This window comes from Hyla sarda, chromosome 3, assembly GCF_029499605.1.
Source record: "Hyla sarda isolate aHylSar1 chromosome 3, aHylSar1.hap1, whole genome shotgun sequence".
Taxonomy (NCBI): Eukaryota; Metazoa; Chordata; class Amphibia; order Anura; family Hylidae; genus Hyla; species Hyla sarda.
This window is the reverse complement of record NC_079191.1, coordinates 330,172,348-330,190,036: the sequence shown is the minus strand read 5'-3', so window position 1 is coordinate 330,190,036 and position 17,689 is coordinate 330,172,348. Positions and strand designations below refer to the sequence as shown.

The window sequence follows — 17,689 nt, the reverse complement described above, 5'->3', positions numbered from 1 at the left end:
CTTCTCCAGCTTTGTGAGCGTCAGCTATTTTCAGTTTCAGATTTCTAGACAACTGCTTAGAAGAACCCATGGTGCTGATTGTTGGGGCAAGGTCAGATGAGTCTGGGCATTTAAAATCTTTGAGATTGACATCACCTGGTCTTCCCAGATGATGATTGAGAACAATCCATGACACTGGCAGGTCTCAGATTTGCAAAGGGGGCAGTGCATGCTATAAATTCTGCAGGGTGCCCAAACTTTTGCAGACGCCATTTTTTTGTTTTCTGTTATTTTGAAAGTGTAAATGATGGAAATAAAATCTAACTTTTGTTGACATATTATAAGAATGTCTAATCTGTAATTTGATGCCTTTTGGAGATTTTTCCATCTTTCCTTGGCTTCTTTATGCACATTAATACAAATTTTTACCTGGGGTGGCCAAACTTTTGATCCCCACTGTATATCTCCCATACAGAGCTGCATCATGGATAAATATCAGCAGTCAAATCCAGACTCCCCAGTGGTGAGACAAGGGGGTAAACATTGTAGGCCTATAATTTTGGGCTTAAAAGTCAGGCAACTAATAGAATATTCAAGCTTAGAGTAGACACTCATCATCATTATGCAAAAATTAAGAGTGATGCAAAAGCTTGTTTTTGGTGTTTAGTAGTAATTACAAAATTAAAAAGTACCTGTCACCAATGTAAACTTTTCTAAACTAAGCCAGGCTATGTTCCCTAACTACTCCTAACACTCCACCCACCCTTAAGAAAAAGTCAGAGCTTTAAAGAGCTCTGTATCATACCTTTCTTCTTGGTCACATCGTGCAATCTCCCAGTAGGAGAAAGTGGGCGTTTCCCAGCAGACATGACATCACTGAAGCCTACTGGGGGACCAATTCCGCCCTCAGATTGTTGCAGTGTTGTGATGAATAGAAGACCTCAAGCTCTGTGCATGTTTCAGTGAGGCTCTTTGCATCTTCAGTGAGGGTTTTTTCAGCTTTCAGTGAGGCTCAGTGCAGAGAAACACCTGAGTTTGGTCTCCTGCCAGGCCGGGAGGAGACCAAACTCACTGTATTAATTGGGACAGGGAACAGAACAGAGCCACCTAGTGGCCGTTTTTTCTATTACATTTTTAAACATATTTATTTTGATAATTTTAACCCCTTAAGGACTCAGCGTTTTTCAGTTTTTGCATTTTCATTTTTTCCCTCCTTACCTTTTAAAACCCTTTCAATTTTCCACCCAAAAATCCATATTATGGCTTATTTTTTGCACCACCAATTCTACTTTGCAGTGAAATTAGTCATTTTACCCAAAATCATTGAGCGACAAAATTTAAGAAAATGCCATTTTGTAAATTTGGGGGGCTTCCGTTTTTACGCAGTGCATTTTTGGGTATTTACACCTTATAATTATTCTGTAGGTCCTACGGTTAAAATGATACCCTACTTATATAGGTTTTATTTTGTCGTACTTTTGGAAAAAAATCATAACTACATGCAGGAAAATGTATACGTTTAAAAATGTCCTCTTCTGACCCCTATAACTTTTTTATTTTTCCACAAATGGGAATGTATGAGGGCTCATTTTTTGCGCCGTGATCTGAAGTTTTTATCGAAACCATTTTTGTTATGATTGGACTTTTTGATCACTTTTGATTCATTTTTTAATGGTGTAAAAAGTGACCAAAAATACTATATTTTGGACTTTTTTACGTGTATGCTATTCACCGCGCAGTTTAATTAACAATATATTTTTATAGTTTGGAGATTTACGCACACTGCGATACCACATACATTTATATTTCTTTTTATTTACATAGTTTTTTTACGGGAAAAGGAAAGTGATTCTGATTATTATTAGGGAAGGCGTTAAATCACATTTATTAACACTTTTTTTAACTTTTCTTTTTCTTTTTTTTGCAATGTTATAGCCCCCATAGGGGACTATAACATTGCACACACTGATCTCTTACACTGTTCACTACCATGCAATAGCATGGCATTGATCAGTGTTATAGGCGCTTGAATTCTCCTGCCTGGATCTCAGGCACGGAACAGTCATTCGGTGATCGGGCACACAGGAGGCAGGTAGGGATCCTCGTGGTGTCCTGCAAGCTGTTCGGGACACCGCAAATTCACCGCGGCGGTCCCGAACAGCCTGACTGAGTTGCCGGGATGCTTTCGGTTTCACTTCAGATGCTGAGGTCAACTTTGATGGCCGTGTCTGAAGGGTTAATACCGGGCATCACCGCGATCTGTGATGTCCGGTATTAGCTGCGGGAGCTGGCCATTGATGGCTGCTGGGATCGACCCAATATGACGCGTTGTCACCACGTTACCCGTGCGCTATATTGCGGGAGCCGGCACAGGACGTAAATGCATCCTGCGTCAGAGTTAAAAGCAAGGAACACTATATTAAATAGTTTTATTTGGTGATAGGTACTCTTTAAAGAAATTAAGGACATTTTGGGAAGAAACAGGTACATGATGAGCAGAAACAGGTACAAAAATAAAAGGGTTAAAAAATGTTGTCCAAAACTTAGAGATTCTGTGTGGTAAAGTCCTTTGCTCCCAGGAATATAGGCAGAAAATGTACACAAATACAAGGGAATTTTAAGTCCCATTTTGTGTCATTAAATGTGACTTAGACCATTATTGTGGGTTAGGGTAAGTAGAAAGCATGAGTTGGTAGAAATATATGTCCTCTTCCTTCTTCGGTCACTCTTGACTGAAAGTTTGAAACATACATACTAATGTTACGGTGAGTGCATGCCGTATCATAAATTCAGCAGTTTAACCCCTTAAAGGGTAGCTCCCACCTTCCTATATTTTTTTTCCCTGTCTCTGCCTATTGCACATCTATCCCTAACCCCCTCCCTGCTTTTAATTTTTTTTAACTATATTAAAAATAACTTTTGTCTGCCTGGTAATGTGCTCACTACCAGGCAGACTTCCCCAGCAGGCACCACGTCACTGATGCCTGCAGGGGCCGACTTCCGCCCTAAGTTCATCTACACAGGGTGCCTCCAGCTGTTTCACCACTACAACTCCCAGCTTGCCCTGACATCTATTGTTGTAGTAGTGAAACAGCTGGAGGCACCCTGTGTAGATGAACTATAAGTAAGTGCCATGCAGCGCTACCCCTTTCCCTCCGTCACACATCCCCCTAACCCCCCCGTTATGAAACCCGGAACCCCGCTCTCATACTTACTGATACTGAAGAGTCCGGCAGCAGGCATGCAGGGGCAGCGGCGGCGACGACATGTGCGAGGAGTGGCTTCCCAGCCAGTGGCCGGGGAGCCAATGCGCTCGAGGTGTGGGAGGAGTGGCCGGGGAGCCAATGCGCTCGCTCCCGCCTGTCTGATTGACAGGCAGGGAGCGAGCGCAGTGTAAATGAATTAGGACCGATTGCCCGTCCGCAATCGGTCCGAATTCAGGCGTGACTTCACGCCGTGCTGCAGCCGGCCACTAGGAGGGAGACCCCTAGTGGCCGGTTTTCAAACGTAAAAATCACCCTGATAAAGAAAAAATAAATAATGAAAATATATTACAGATATGTTGTAGTACATAAATACTACAACATATCAAAAAATAAAGTTGGTGACAGTGCCCATTTAACCATTTAACCCCTTAAGGACTCAGCGTTTTTCCGTTTTTGCATTTTCATTTTTTCCTCATCACCTTCTAAAAATCATAACGCTTTAAATTTAGCACATAAAATTCCATATGATGGCTTATTTTTTGCGCCACTAATTCTACTTTTGCAGTGACATTAGTCATTTTACCAAAAAAATCCACGGCCAAACGGAAAAAAAATTCATTGTGCGACCAAATTGAAGAAAAAACGTAATTTTGTAACTTTTGGGGTCTTCTGTTTCTACGCAGTGCATTTTTTGGTAAAAATGACACCTTATCTTTATTCTGTAGGTACATACGATTAAAATGATACCCTACTTATATAGGTTTGATTTTGTCGTACTTCTGAAAAAAATCATAACTACATGCAGGAAAATGTATACGTTTAAAATTGTCATCTTCTGACCCCTATAACTTTTTTATTTGTCCACGTACGGGCCGGTATGTGGGCTAATTTTTTGCTCCGTGTTCTGAAGTTTTTATCTGTACAATTTTTGCATTGATCGGACTTTGTGATCGCTTTTTATAAAATTTTTTATGATATAAAAAGTGACCAAAGATACGCTATTTTGGACTTTGGAATTTTTTGCACGTACGCCATTGACCATGCGGTTTAATTAACGATATATTTTTATAGTTTGGACATTTACGCATGCGGCTATAACACACATGTTTATTTTTATTAACACAGTTTTTTTTTATGGGAAAAGGGGGGTGATTCAAACTTTTATTAGGGAAGGGGTAAATGACCTTTATTAACTTTTTTTTTCACTTTTTTTTTGCAGTGTTATAGCTCCCATAGGGACCTATAACACTGCAAACACTGATCTTTTACACAGATCCCTGCAAAGCCATAGCTTTGCTTGGATCAGCGTTCTAGGGGCTCGATTGCTCAAGCCTGTAGCTCAGGCTTGGAGCAATGAAACACCGATCGGACGCGATGCAGCAAGGTGAGCTGCCCGGAAGCTTTTACTTTTGTTGATCGCCGCGTCTGAAGGGTTAATAGCGCGCGGCACAACGATCTGTGCCACGCGCTATTAGCCCAGGGTCCCATCTATCATTAGCAGCCGGGACCGACCTGTTGTGATGCGGGTCACGGCGTGACCATATTTTAAACACCAAGACTGGGTGCAGGGCGTTCAGGTACGCCTTGCGTCCTTAAGAGGTTAACAAGCAGTGTAATATAAAGTCAACAAGTGGCCAAGATATTTTTGAGTTATGCCACCATGTGTCTTATTAGGCATCTGATGACTCTGCACCAAGAAGAGATAACAAATGCAATATAGATTTAAGTTTGTACTCCTGTAGGCATTTGTTTGCCACATTTACAAAGCCCAGGTTTAGGCTGATAATCTGTATGGAGCGTGTGAGTGTAGAATGCTACTTTAACTGGTCTCACAGAGATTAATTACATTTGAAATTTGTAGATGGTCTTTGTGTGTAACTTTATGTTGATCCACTTTTATTATAAACAATGCTATAGCAATATTTATACCCATGATGTGGTCTTTATCTGATAATATGCTACTACCTAGTATAACTTTTATCTACATTTCACATAGGGGGAGATTTATCAAAACCCGCGCAGAAGAAAAGTTGCCCAGTTGCCCATAACAACCAATCAAATTTTTTTTTTTTTTTTTTAAAAAGACCTGTGTAATATGAAAGAAGTGATCTGATTGGTTGTTATGGGCAACTAGGCAACTTTTCCTCTGCACAGAAAAATCTCCCCCATGATTATGTACACGTAAGGATTGATCACTGCTCTAAATAACAAAGCCAGTTGTCTATGAATTTAAATATACTGGCATACAAACCAAGTTGTGTACTAGATATCATATATACCTTTGATATACCTACCTACTTCCTCATTCAGGATTCTAATAGGATTCTGAATGGCCTTTAGGAAATCTTGATCAGTGACATAACCCCCCTTTACAGTGATAGACTAGGACTTACATAAAAATACCACTGCTGAGTCATTGAATATGTGGTTTTGAATGAACATAGGGGGAGATTTATCAAAACCTGTGCAGAAGAAAAGTTGACCTTAGCAACCAATCAGCTCGCTTCTTTTGTCTTTCAGAGGATTTAAAAAAAAAAGAAAGAAATGATCTAATTGGTTGCCAAGGGACACTGGGACACTTTTTCTCCACATAGGTTTTGATAAATCTACCCCATAAATTTTTTTGCTGTGGGAACTAACGGCGCCACTTGCCAGTGATTGGTTGAGCAGTGCTTTGACATCACGTCTACAAATTTACACATTATTTTGGTGTAAATTAAAGTTAAGGTCCCACTAAGCTCTGACAACGTTTTAAAAAGTCTCGAGCAGATTGTAAAACTACAAAAAAAAAAAGTTTGCAAATGTTGTACCTTCAGAAAACTGGAGTACAAGCCATAATAAATTCCACTTCCATTTACTCTCTTAAGTTACAGTGGTTTGTTAACTCCAGGAATCTTAGTGAAGGTCTTTTTATAGCTTTGGCCCTTTTACTGTTCTTTTCACCCACTTACTCTCAGGTGTTCTGTTTTAAAGGGGTACTCCACTGTCTCACCATGCGGGTGACGGGGCTCGTGACGACATGCCCCCTACCATAGAATTGCATTGAGGGGGCATGGCCTTATGAAACGAGGAGGTGTGGCCATGACATCACAAGCCCCGGCGCCTTCACTCAGCGTTCGGAACAAAATGTTCCGAATCCTGAAACAGTTGAGTGCCCCTTTAACCATACACTTGGGTTGTCTCTTTTCAGCTCTATGTCTCACCTTGATCACCACTGCCTTTGCCCTCAGCATCTATAGCCTGCACCACAGAAATATCCATTTTAACTGCTTCTAACCCTACCCATGTTGAAAAATAGGCACAGAACTGGCATGGACATTACCTTGAGGTCTACATACAAGCGTGACAGACTGGAATGCTTCTACTCAGTGCCATCTATTTAGGATGCAACCAGCTGCAAGAAAGCTTGGTAACATTTTTAAAAACATAGAAATTAGAACCAAATATCAATGCTAGGTTTCCACTACGGAATATCTCCGGCAGGAGATCTATTCAAGCCAGCAATGTATTCTACATGGATTCTGCATAAAGAAAATTACAAAGATCATTCTTTTGGTGGCAGAGTTTCAGTGCTGCCTTAAATTCCATAGTGTGGACTGTGCAGCAGAATCCCATTAACAGCAATAGGATTTTGCTGCATCGGAATTTCCGAGTGGAATTTCAAAACAGAATTCCGCTCAGTAATTCTGTAGTGCGAACCTACCATAGCCTTAAAGCTCAAAAAACTAATTTTAACCTATTTATGATGTAAAAATCTAAACAATAAAAACAGTGGTGTTGCTGGATATAGAGATGTCTGAAATATTGAGATCTCACGTTATTATTTTGGACAGTGAACACTGTAAAAAAAACTTAAAGGGGTATACCAGTAAAAAAACATTTTATTTTCATATCAACTGGCTCCAGAAAGTTAAACAGATTTGTAACTTACTTCTATTAAAACATTTTAATCCTTCCAATACTTATCAGCTGATAAAGTTGAGTTGTTCTTTTTTGTAAGACAACAGTGCTCTCTGCTGACACCTCTGTCTGTCTCAGGAACTGTCCAGAGCATGAGAGGTTTGCTATGGGCTTTTACTCCTACTCTGGACAGTTCCTGAGGTGTCAGCAGAGAGCACTGTTGTAAGACAGAAAAGAACAACTCAACTTCAGCAGCTGATAAATACTAGAAGATTAAGATTTTTTTATGAGAAGTCATTTACAAATCTGTTTAACTTTTTGGAACCAGTTGATATGATTTTTTTTTTTTTTTTTACTGGAATACCCCTTTAATTGCCATAATTGGTCATCTAGTTCCTCAAAATAAAATGAGATAAAAAGCCATACGTAATAAATAATGGTGGCAATAAAAACAATCGCCCTCCAGCAAATAACAATTTGGTAGCCCCAAAGCAATTTTTTTTCAAGCTTTATGAGGGAGATTTATCAGATCTTGTGCAGAGGAAGGGAGGCACAGTTGCCGATAGCAACCAATCGGATGGTTTCTTTCATTTTAAAAAAGACCTTGGAAAATGAAACCTATAATCTGACTGGTTACTATGGGCAACTGCTCCGCTGTTACTCTGCACCAGCTCTGATAAATATCCCCTATATTTTTTTAAACCTTTGAGTACACAGCCAATTTTCGTATTTGCGCTTGTATTTTTTCCTCCTTGTTTTCTAAGAGCCATAACTCTTTCACTTTTTTATCTACATTGGGGCTTATTTTTTGTGGGGTTAATTGTATTTCGTAATGCCGCTATCCCACAGTGTCTGCAGATCCTTGAAAATACAGCTGACAAATTCTCTTTCTGCAGAACGAATTATCAAAAATTGGGCAGTATCCAATAACTCATGTCAAGCAAGCAGTACAATTATCTTTGTAAGGCTATAATTGCAGAAATTTCAGCAATTATCTAATTTATCTATATGAGGCTAAGGCTATGTTCACACGTATGGTATTTCGATGGGGAATTCCACATTCCATGGAAGATTTCCGAGCGCAACGGGAGATTTCACAGGATATTTCGGAGCACAATTCAACAGGAATCTGCTGTGTTGTGCACATGGCAGAATTTCCCTGCAAGATGTTTCTGGCACGGAAATCACATTTTCAGTGTCCGCAGAAAGAATAAACTTGCTTGAATTTCCTGCCTCTCCTGGGATTTCCTGTACCCGCTCCTGTCTCCCAAAGACTCCTTATGCCAGACGCCTCTGCCACGAGGCAATACCATCAGTCTGCCCGCATAGATCCTTGGAGCAACTGCACGGCAAACACCGGCTCCAGCACACCGGGTCCAGCGCTGTCTGGACCAGCCGAGCTTGGCACATGAAAGCGCATACAGGTCAGAGGTCAGAAAAATACACCCGCTTACCAAGCGAGAGGAGACAGCAGAGACAGCGGTAATATAAATCTTTTTCTTTTACCAGTGGCCTATTCATTATTAAATTTGGACATTTCTTTTCACTATTGCACTATATTCCATTGCTAGACTGAAAGTTAGTATATTTCCGGACTATCAGATAATCAACAGTGCCGGATTATTGGTCACATTTTCGGACTACTTGGCAGCTGCTATTATTTTATTTTTGATAAATCTCTATTGCATTATATGTTATTGATGTGATCATTCCTCCCACAAGGGCCCTGTGAGGGGAATTTATATGCATTTGATATTTTAATACATTTTATTCTTTTTGTTAATTGAAGCACGGTCTCAGCCAATCTTATTAAATTCATAATCTACAATGTACATTATCACTGCCCTCGAGTGGGGGCTCCTCTTTTTCTAATATATTTTTTCCAAATTTACACACCTGGGGTATAGGTGTATTGCCCAATCCACCTCGGTCAGTGCGTAAATGTGAGCTGCTCCATTGCCATATTAGTGGAAAGAATTAACCTGTTCATTCTTTCTGCGGACTCCACACAGAATGCTCAGCAGTCTATGAGACAGCGCATTCCTGTGCAGTCCTAGTGTCAGCACCATGGCGGCTATAGAATGGCAGTCTCTGGAAGGTCCACACTGAGATTTTCCGTGTGGACATTCCGGACGTGTGAACATGGCCTAACAGAAATCCATATAGTAACATGCTGCCTGTGAATATACCCTTGTACATACAAAAGACACCAGCAAGTGTGCATACAGATAAGAACCATTTTAACGTATCTTTAAATTCTTATCCTGAGATCTCCAACTTTTCACTAATACATGATTGTATAAAACACATATCTAAGTGTATATACCATGATTGTCTAGGTATGGACACCCAGCGATTGTTATATAAATGAACCTTTTTTTTATAGCATGTTGTGATGGTGTGTTGAACTGATTCTGTGAGAAATTAGAATTCGTCAGGATAGTGAAGATAAGGATGATCACATCTGTAGTAACAAATCAATATATTGGTGCCCAGAGCCCTATCTTAAATTTTGTAATCCTTAGTCTCATCTGTATTATTTAGCAGTAAATGATATTCCTACTCCCTATTTAAAAGACTGCATGGTAGAGTTTTATCAAAACCTGTGCAGAGGAAAAGCTGACTAGTTTCCCATAGCAACCAATCAGATCGCTTCTTTCATTTTTGAAAAGGCCTATGAAAACTAAAACAAGCAATCCCCTTCCTCTCTGTTTTCAGACTGCAATCTGATAGGACCGGAGTGAGCACAGCCTGTGACAAAGATGATGCTGCAGCTGGACAGGACCATGTTTTGAATGGTATAGGGACCCCAAGTGGTCTTCTTTATAAGCCATGAGTTTTATAAAGGAGTTAACATTTTTATGAAGTATATTATAAGGGTAAGGTTAATATATTGCCAAGATATACAACTAGAGATGAGCGAATTTACAGTAAATTCGATTTGTCACGAACTTCTCGGCTCGGCAGTTGATGACTTTTCCTGCATAAATTAGTTCAACTTTCAGGTTCTCCTGTGGGCTGGAAAACGTGGATACAGTCCTAGGAGATTCTTTCCTAGGAATGTATCCACCTTTTCCAGCCCACCGGAGCACCTGAAGGCTGAACTAATTTGATGCAGGATAAGTCATCAACTGCCGAGCCGAGAAGTTCATGACGAATCGAATTTACTGTAAGTTCGCTCATCTCTATATACAACATATAAAAAGTTTTTGATTCTGACAGTGCCTTCTGTTTCTTTTGTTATTGTACAAAATATCAGTGTTTATGCAGTAATATTTGCTGCGCCAATAGATGACTGTTGTAGTGGAAACCAGAAGGAGATATAAGTAGCTGATAGCAGGAAGTAAGATCAGTCTGTATGTCTGAAGCCACATGCACTGCCAGGTGAGCTTGGTAAAACACAGCCTGTGGGTTAGGTTAGAGCCTGCTATTAGTATTTTGATGCCAAAAGGGAAAAAGAGTATTATTGTTCCACTTTAGACTGGTCTATGTAATTAAGCCTAGGTGTGTCCATCAATAGTGTATGACTTGGGTGGGCATTGTAGTGGCATGTACTTTATGATAGCCCTGGTGTCTGGAGGTTTGAATAATTTTCTTACAAGGTTCTGTGTGGGCTCTCACTAAAGCGGCATAGGCTGAGCATACTTTTAGCTCTGGAAGAAGTTTGTTCTGGGAAGTCTGCTTGGATTGTGAAAGGCTTTGACCCTGAGAGATGACTTGGAGGGGCTGTGGTAGATGCCAGCATAAGGAGGAATTAATATCCATATATATATATATAATTATTGTCCAGTATATATCAGCTGCCCTGTGGCCTGTAGCATGGCCTAGATGGTTTAGTGCTGCAATACAGTGGGCTTAATGGTACCATGACTGTATGGATGACCCATGTTATTTATACAAGTCCGTAATGTATGGTCTGAGAGCATTGAGGGTCAAACCCACTGTACAGCCTGACATTGACATTATATCTAGACATATTCCTAGATATTACGCACTTTGCCATTTTTATCTATAATCATGTTGCTAAAACATGCAAAAATAAATAAATTTGATTGCAAACTCTGGTTCACTTCCTAGCAGAACAATATTATAATGCTGTAAATATTATGCATGTTTATGTACTTTGTCAGTGGTGTTTTTGGGATAACCAATTATTGATGTTTCTAAACGGTGGATAACGGTTATATTATGTGAGTGCTAACTAACCGTTCATTGTTCTGGTCAGCTTCACAACATTCTGTGCCATTGATCTAAAAATTCTCTGCTCTCAAGGGCATGCCAAGTTCAAGGTAATTTATAAGTTGCATGCAACAAGTTGCTACAAACAAATATAGTATACAGTTGTGTCTGTTATATATATAAAAAAAAAAGTCTGCACGGAGCTGCCATGTGACGTTCTGAATAACCTCTGTAAGTATTATTTTCTGGACACTGTTCTGATGGAATCATGCATTCAGAGGAAAACATTGTCAAGGCCAGTGAATGAAAAGATAGCATACTGTATGTGCTATATTGCTTTGGTTCATCTCTGCTACATGCAAATCATAGTCAGGGTCAGACAAGTAACATTTAGTGTTTTCCTTCACATATCACATTAAACAAGATAAGTCATGTTCAAAAAGAATTTTTTTTCTAGGAGTGTAGAAATGATGGTTGTATGAATATTGGTGTGGAGGAGGGGTACAATATTAAACTACGTGAAAAACTAACAGTAAAAGGGAAAGCAACCTAGAAAAAAATCATAGCTAAAATATTCCAGTTGTGACACACAGATGTGACATACCAATGTCAATTAAAAACATCAGCGCTTGGTATGCTGCCAACAACAGTGTGTGGATTAACTTCGACAAGAATGACTCTAGGTTAGGAAGAGAAAGAATCAGTTAGGAGAAAGGAGGTTGGATTTTTTATGTGGTGTGTTCTGCTTTCATTTGTACCTCCTCCTTTTTTTTTTTAGAGCTTGCTGAATACCTGTGCAGTGCTGAGCTACAGCATGAGTGCTGATCAGACTAACATCAGGTTGTGTTCTGTTCTCAGGTGTCTCTCCATGTGCTGACTCTAACCTGGCAAGTAGACGGTCAACAGCCATGCCACGTTCTCGCTGCTAATAGTTATGACCATGCCCCTCCACAGCAAAACCTCTGGAATAACCTTGTTGCATCAGATACAAGCCTCAGAATTGGAAACAATAAGCAGACCACCACTGAAGTTACCTTCACTAGAGAGACCCCTCGGTGAAATGTATGTGGAGAGCAATAGGACGGGGATTTTTAACTACCCAGAGGGCACTTCTTATGACTTTACTGCTGCTACTGCACCAGTTTACAGTTCTGCCAGCTTAAGCTATGCAGCCAGTTCTGAAACATTCGGATCAAGCAGCCTGGCTGGACTTCATTCCTTGAACAATGTGCCACCAAGTCCAGTGGTTTTTCTGCAAACAGCCCCACAGATATCACCGTTTATCCATCACCATGGCCAACAGGTACCGTACTACCTGGAGAGTGAACAGAACTCCTTTGGAGTAAGAGAAGCAGCACCACCAACATACTACAGGTAAGATTACATTTTATTAAATTCTTTCTATAACTCCTGTCATTTCTTCGTTTGTCTACAGACATTTAATACAAGTACATTTCAGTGCAGAAAATCTTCACCCCTATTCCGTTCTACATATTAAAGCATAAATATCTACCACCTATTTGCAGCCCATTACTTTCTTGTGTAAAGTAAACCCTTAAAGCCACACTGATAAATGAAGCTCAACGACTTCACTTTTTAGGCACGTTTTCCTTTACAAAGCCTCTTTGAAGCAATCTAGAAAAATCTGAAATTGAACGTCACTGTACTATCAACCCCTATTTTTGTGATACAAATTATTTTAAACGTTTTTGAAAGTTTTTAGAAGTTTCTTTTTATAAGAACCATACAGCCCATCTAGTCTACCCAATATCCTGCATACTATCAGAAGTACCTGGCCATATCTTATATGAAGGATAGCCTTATGCCTATCCCATACATGCTTAAACTCCTTCACTGTATTGGAAGCTACCACTTCTGCAGGAAGGCTTTTCCATGCATTCCCTACTCCTTCAGTAAGAAATATTTCTTGATATTACTTCATAAACCTTTTCCCCATGAATTTAAAACTATGTCCGCTTGTGGTAATTTTTCTTCTTTTAAATATACGCTCCTCCTTTAGTGTGTTAATTCCCTTTATGTATTTACAAGTTTCTATCATATCCCCTCTGTCTCGTCATTCTTCCAACAAGAAAGAACCAACATTAATATGTATGGTATAACAAGAGATACATAGAGAGCGAGTAGTTAAGTGGCATGCTCACACAGATTGGTGCAGTTAAGGTAAAAGATTTGTTGCTAATGCATAAAACATTACGGATCTATATTCAACAGGAGACATTATGCACAGAAAACATGAGGCGTAGATATTGGTGAATACATTATCCATGGTATCTCTATCTAGAATTCATAGTGTAAATCTGAACCAAACTGATCAATAAACATTACATTAAACTGAGGATATGCCCCATGTGATGACTTTAGAGATGTCATTTAATAGAGTAAGGCAAATTAGTTTCTGTAACTCTTGCTGTAATATGACTGTCCATGCGTTCGTAGATCTCACCTATTATGGAGCTCTTTTGAAAACCTTTACACTGGAGCGATGCAGATTTCTTGAGAACTCTGGTGCCGACTTAATTGGCATAATAATTTCATTTCAAGGAAGAGCAGACAAGTAATTGCAGACAGACGTATTTGTTGTGACTTCCATTTTATTTCTAGAAATTTGTCATTTTCAAAGAATTCTATTTTTGATTTTATTTTTCTGAACCATTAGACATGGAAAACAAAAATGAATAACTTGAATGAGTTTTTTTACAATTTCTAAAAACCCATAATTACATACAAACCAATTCATGACATTTCTGTTTTATTTGTTAATTATTTATTACAAATATTTTCACAAGAAACGACATCAAAGACATTCATTGTGTGTGTGTGTATATGTATATATGTGTGTGTGTATATGTATGAGAACCTAGGTGTCTTATGAATATATTATACAATATACAAATATATAATGGGCAAGAATGATAACTTGTATAACGTGAGCAAAAGGCTTTCTGACACATTTTGTAGTAATAATATTGTTTAATGCGCATGATGTGTAAACCTACCAGATGGCATCAGGTCATTGTGACAAAGTGAGCTTTGTTTTTCATGCTGGCATTAACCCCTCTATGTCAGTTTACAGTCCTGCAAACATTTTTACAGTCACTTGTATTATTACAATTATTATTGTTATTATTTTCATTTTTATTGATATTATATGATTATCATTATTATTATTAATATGATCATCAGTATTATGTACGATTGTATTATTATTATTAGTAGCATTAGCAGTAGTAATAGTAGAAATAGTAAAACTAGTTATGGGATAAACAGTATTGAGGTATCATATAAAATGCTTGGCTTTAGTTTTCATTCCCAAATGGTTTATTTATTATGGAATGTTTGATTCTTTTGTAGAATGTCTGTGGTTGCCATGTGGTTCAACCGAACATGGATGCCAGATGCTTTTACAAAATACCAGCAGAAAACACGTTATTACTAATCTATTCTATCTACATTTATTACTAAACCACACACACATTTATAGCTTTGGTTTACGTCAGTGTATTTGACATATTTTGGAACATTTACTGCTTGTAAATAAAATGCACTTTTTGCTTCACTTTGACAGTTTCGACCATTATTTCATATAGGAAAACAAAATAGTAAAGTAATAGAGGATTAAAGCAGAGTTTCACTACAGTTAAACTGGTTTTACATAGTCTTAGATGTTCCTTAAACTAAGAAATAAGTATGATTTCTAGTAAAACCAAAAACAGGTAACTATTATAACTTCTGCTAGAAGATATTGGTTGCCCCTTACATATTCGGTATTAAGAATTGTAATATTTTGTCATATTTGTATGCAAGTAGCCACTATGACAGCTTGGAATCACATTGAATATATATGTAAAATGTTAAAATGCATTAATTTCATAGTTTTGACATTTAAAGGAACAGTCCAACCAAAGCTGACACACAATGATGTGCCATGGGGCCCTCAATGGAATGATGCCTGACATAAAGATTCTCTCATTGAAACCTTGCATCGTGTACTGCTCTCTTAAGCCCTACATTAAGCTGAATACAGTTGTTGGTTGTATCGGTAGTGTTTCTGTAACACTGCACATTTGTTAAAACCTCCAGTGCGCATATTTGTGTCCTGCATTGGGAAAAGGTTTGGCACTTTACAGCAGGGGTCCCCAACTTTTTGTATTTTATTACACATTAAAGAGGTCAGGAGCCTCTCAAAAGTGGTTAATAAAAAAAATGTAACTGTTGAGAAAAAAAAAAAGAAATAATGAATTGAAAATGTTTGTTGATAAATATTTTTATATAAATTTGACATTAGTATTTTACAATGAAAATTAACACTGCTTTCTGGTAACTTTGAGAGAGATTCATCAAATCTTGTGCAGAGGAAAAGTCAAACGGTTGCCCATAAGTAACTTTTCCTCAGCACAGGTTTTGATGATTCTCCCCCATGTTTGCAATAATGCCCAACTAACATATGTTCATGACATATGACTCCTATTGCGAGCCACACAGCAGTGGGTTGCAAGCCACTGGTTGGGGGCCATTGCAATAGAGGAAAAAACTAAGGTGTTTTAAACTGCCTTCTTCAGAGAGGTATACACAAAGTAGAAAGAGAGTACCGTACACTATACAGTATCCTGTATTTACTCCGAAAATTAAATAAGGGATCAAGTAATCTCTAGGTGATTGTTATATGTTGATTTGTTGGTTCTTAGCAGATCACTTGGTACAACAAAGGCATTTCTTTTAAATGTTAATTTCTTTAAAATATTCAGACTATAATTTTAAGGCTGAATTCACACACACAGTATTTTTATCAGTATTTAGACACTCTCAGTATTTTGATCAGTATTTATAGTAAAAACCAGGAGTGGAACAGAATATGAGAAAACTGTAATGGAATAGTAATATGCACCTTTCCTGTGTTTTTGATCCATTTCTGGTTTCGTTTAAAAAGACTAACTAAAATACTGACCAAATACAGTGTATAATACTATTTGTGAAGCCAGCCGAAAGGTAAATCCTCACAGTTTCCCTTTGTATTAGTAATAGACCTTCAGACTCGCCAGTATATAATATTTAGTGTTTTACATTATAAATATTACCTGAATATGTTCAGGTGGTTGCCTAGCAGCAAGCAGCATAAGCAGAATGTAAATTACATTGGACAGGGGCTTATGCAGGATTTTCTCAAGAGGGCGGGGTGTTAAAAAAATAATTTTTCCATATAATGACCACATATAATCATCATACTGTTACTAAATATAAAATTCTATATACAGACCAATATCCTACCATACAGTTGTAGGTACCAGCTCTACACAGTCTTAGAAAATGATTACAGTTACATCCAATGACTTACAATTGACACCATCTGTAATCAGAGTCAGTAACCTTTCAATAGTGGTGTGTCCATTAGGCCCAGACTGCCAGTCACAACTCTGCAGAAACTGCCAGACATCTTAGGCTTAGCACTTTTCTAGCACCCTTCCTACCTTGCCCAAAAAAATGATAATGCCCACTTGGTGTCCTGTTCCATTCCCCCAGTATGTAGGTAAGTGCCACCAGTAAGTAGTCTCCCAAGTATAAGCCCCCAGTAGGTAGTTTCCCCAATATATAGGCCCCCCAGTAAAAGTTCCCCCTCCGCACATAATAGGTAGGCTACCACCTGTAGATAGTAGATAGAAGATGCCAGTGTAGATAGAAGATGCCTGTGACTGCCGGCTCCCCAGCAGCCACTGACATCTTCTATCCTGAGAAACTAAGAATTCTCGAACAGTTAAAAGGGACTCAAGGGGGTTGTTAAAACCAGAAAATAATGCCCCCTTGTAAACACTGCTGACATTGGAAATGTTCCTCCTGTTTAACCCAGAGTAGCCACTATAGGGCAAATGTGTTAATTACTCACACAAAATCTGTGCAAAAATGTAGCTTATGGACCCCAATTAAAAATCTGTCATAGGGTCCCATGTCTACCACATGCCATTTATAATACTCAGCCTAGATCTTGACGCAACTGATGCCACAACTGATGACACGTTGTCATCAGTTGTATGGATTCAGGCGTCCGTTGTTTCTGGGAGGTGGACAAGATGTGTTCCCCTGTCTGATGCCCTTCGGTGTGTCCAACCATCCGGCCTCAAAATTGAGAGGCTGGATGATTGTGAACTGTCCCATTCACATGAACGGGATAAGTTCTAGCATCAGTTTCCTTCCAGTGCATGCCTCAGGGAAACTGATGCCTGACGCCTGATATATGTGAACCCAGCCTTATAATAGCATATGCTGGGGATTTATATGTAATATGCAACTTTTTTGTCTTTTTTAGAGTGGACTTCCCTTTAGGGTTTTCCTGTATATTCTTGCTTTATGTGCACCTTTTTTTCATTAATGACACTGCTTGTAAAATGTGATTTTTTATTGGCATCCATTGC

At 38.7% G+C, this 17,689-nt stretch overlaps 1 protein-coding gene across 6 annotated transcripts in view; it reads left to right on the top strand.

The window, feature by feature from the left end:
- Positions 1-17,689, top strand: part of ESR1 (estrogen receptor 1) — a 305,869-nt gene that overhangs the window by 90,637 nt on the left and 197,543 nt on the right. For 3 of the 6 annotated variants that reach the window (XM_056567295.1, XM_056567298.1, XM_056567301.1), the window contains exon 2: positions 12,123-12,638. In XM_056567295.1, the coding sequence (XP_056423270.1) occupies positions 12,199-12,638 (440 nt within the window). In that variant the 5' untranslated portion in view covers positions 12,123-12,198. Of the gene's footprint in view, positions 1-5,348; positions 5,367-9,803; positions 9,965-12,122; positions 12,639-17,689 lie in introns of those variants that run through there. The other 3 variants (XM_056567297.1, XM_056567300.1, XM_056567296.1) reach the window with 3 other exon arrangements.